This window comes from Amblyomma mixtum, chromosome 10 (assembly GCF_055824585.1).
Source record: "Amblyomma mixtum isolate Tamu chromosome 10, ASM5582458v1, whole genome shotgun sequence".
Classification (NCBI taxonomy): Eukaryota; Metazoa; Arthropoda; class Arachnida; order Ixodida; family Ixodidae; genus Amblyomma; species Amblyomma mixtum.
In genome coordinates this window covers 158,355,025-158,357,321 of record NC_143021.1, presented here as the reverse complement: position 1 = coordinate 158,357,321, position 2,297 = coordinate 158,355,025, and the positions used below count along the sequence as shown (strand labels likewise).

Here is a 2,297-nt window from a genome sequence, read left to right as displayed (position 1 = left end):
TGGCTTTTTCTGTATTTAAAAGGCATACACTATTTGTGAGGATAAAATCTTCGATTATTTGACCCCTAGAGTCACAGCGCTCACTTCCCCAAAAAGGGGAGTGAGCGTTAAAATCCCCGACTACTAGATATGGTGCTGGAAGTTCATCAATGAGGCCTTGTAGATCGTGGACTGTTATTGTGAGATGTGGAGGAATATATACAGAGCAGCTGGTTTGACGCGTTTGCCTCGCCTTCCGGCAGATGGCGTGCCCTGTTCGACCAGCTGTTCGGCTCGCGTATAGCTCTCGTCTGCGACAGCTTTACTCGCAGTTGACAGCAGTTTCTTCTTAATTTCAGGAAATGCAGGCAAGTACCGACGTTTAATTACATCTCAAATAACGTAGACCATAATATGCTACCCCGTGAGCGAAGTTTGCTCTCGATTAGGCCAGTAGTTTGCACACAGGAATTTTTTAAATTCCCGCACATAAAAACGGAATTCTCTGTACTGACCGTTACACGAAATTTCTTGAAATTGTAACAAGTTTGGTGGAGCCCGTTAGACAGCTGGCCACATTGAGGTGGCGTGATCGCCCGTTCAAAAGTGAACCGCCGTATCGCCATCGACATCACCGGCCGTTGGTTCGGCGTCTCGTGGTTTTGCTCGTTTTGCATTGCACGTGCGTACGCTGATGTTTACTCTGTGCAGCCGTGCGTTCAGACAGTTCTCTGCGTGTGACTGTAGCAATCCCGCGATCCGCAGAAATGCCCGGAAAGTGCAAATTTCAAAGCGCGTGGCTCAGTAACAGCGCCTACAAGGATTGGGTGGCACCGGATGCTACGAATCCACATCGAGCAAAATGCAAACCATGCGGGAAGTGCTTCGACCTGGTTGCTATGGGCGAGTCTGCACTGAAAAGCCACATGAAGAGTGCAAAGCACAGCGCCTGTATGAAGAGAGCAGCGGCAGGTTCGGTGCGCGAGTATTTTTCCGCTAGCGCGAGCGCGCGACCCGTAGATACTCCATCGCAGTCGTCTGATGTCAATATCGCGTGCAAGGTAAACGAGCTGGTGACAGATGCGGAAATTTTATGGACGCTGAAGTTAGTCACATCCCACTGCTCCTACAGATCGTCGTCGGAAGTAGGCGAGTTGTTTAAACGCATGTTTCCTGATAGCGAGATCGCTAAAGGCTTCTCATGTGGCGAGAAGAAATGTGCTTACATAACCTGCCACGGCCTCAGACCTTTTTTTCTGTCATCGCTGCAACGAGATATAGAGCGGTGCGAGAACTATGTCGTACTTTTTGATGAGTCTGCTAACGAATGCCTTCAAGAGAAGCAAATGGACGTGCACATAAGATTTTGGGACGCGTCCAGAAAGGTGGTAACGAAGTACTACACATCTGTTTTCATGGGGCACGCAACGGCTGAGGATATTAAATACCAACTTTTGAGTGCACTAGAACCGTTGCCACTGGCGAAGATTCTTCAAATCTCAATAGACGGACCCAACGTGAACCTGAAGTTCTTCAAGATGCTGCAATCTCACCTGCAGGAGAACTTTCAAGTCCACTGTCTTGACTTGGGTACTTGCAGCCTCCATACTGTGCACAATGCTTACAAGGCAGGCGTCATAGCGAGCAAGTGGGGACTCGACACCCTTTTGTGCAGTCTGAGTGCACTGTTTGAGGATGCCCCTGCAAGGAGGCATGCTTTTTCAGCACTCACTGGGAAGGCAGTATTTCCTCTGAAATATGTTGCCCATCGATGGGTTGAGAATGTGGCTGTCATCGAAAGAGCTCTGGAACTCTGGAGTGATGTGAAGAAGTTTGTGGAATCCGCAAGGAAGAAGCAAGTGAGTCTGCCAAAGTGTGTGTCTTTTCAGAACATTGTTGAATTCATTCAGGACACATTAGTAGTGGCAAAGCTGAATTTTGCTCTTAGTGTTGCTGCCACACTGAAGCCATTCCTAATGGAATTCCAAACTGACAAACCGATGTTATTTCTTCTGGCAAGAGACTTGGAGACGATTGTCACAAAATTCGGCGCATTTTAGGAACAAAGAAAGAAAAACCGCCGCGCGCACGGTGTCTCGCCGATCGCCATCGAACTCGAGGGAGTTGTGTTGCTGCTACACGGCAAATCTCAATGGCCATTGAAATCGTTCTCGCGTCTTACGCCAAGCTCGTGTGGCGCCACAATCGCTACGTTCGGTTTCGCGCAAATAACAAAAATATATTGACGAAACTTAACTAAATGTTGAAATACACTTTTTTGCAGTCATAAGGCGCGTTCACGCTTGTTAAAAAACCCG

General features: G+C 48.1%; 1 protein-coding gene across 1 annotated transcript; it reads left to right on the top strand.

Moving 5' to 3' along the window:
• The first annotated feature begins 702 nt into the window (after positions 1–702).
• Positions 703–2,039, top strand: LOC149327479 (uncharacterized). The gene has a single exon (XM_089564891.1). It carries the CDS (start codon positions 747–749, stop codon positions 2,037–2,039), a length of 1,293 nt encoding a protein of 430 aa, XP_089421017.1. The 5' UTR covers positions 703–746.
• Positions 2,040–2,297: the final 258 nt, after the last annotated feature.

Coding starts and splice junctions, on each gene's coding strand:
- LOC149327479 (XM_089564891.1), top strand. CDS start 747: ATGCCCGGAAAGTGCAAATTTCAAAGCGCGTGGCTCAGTAACAGCGCC.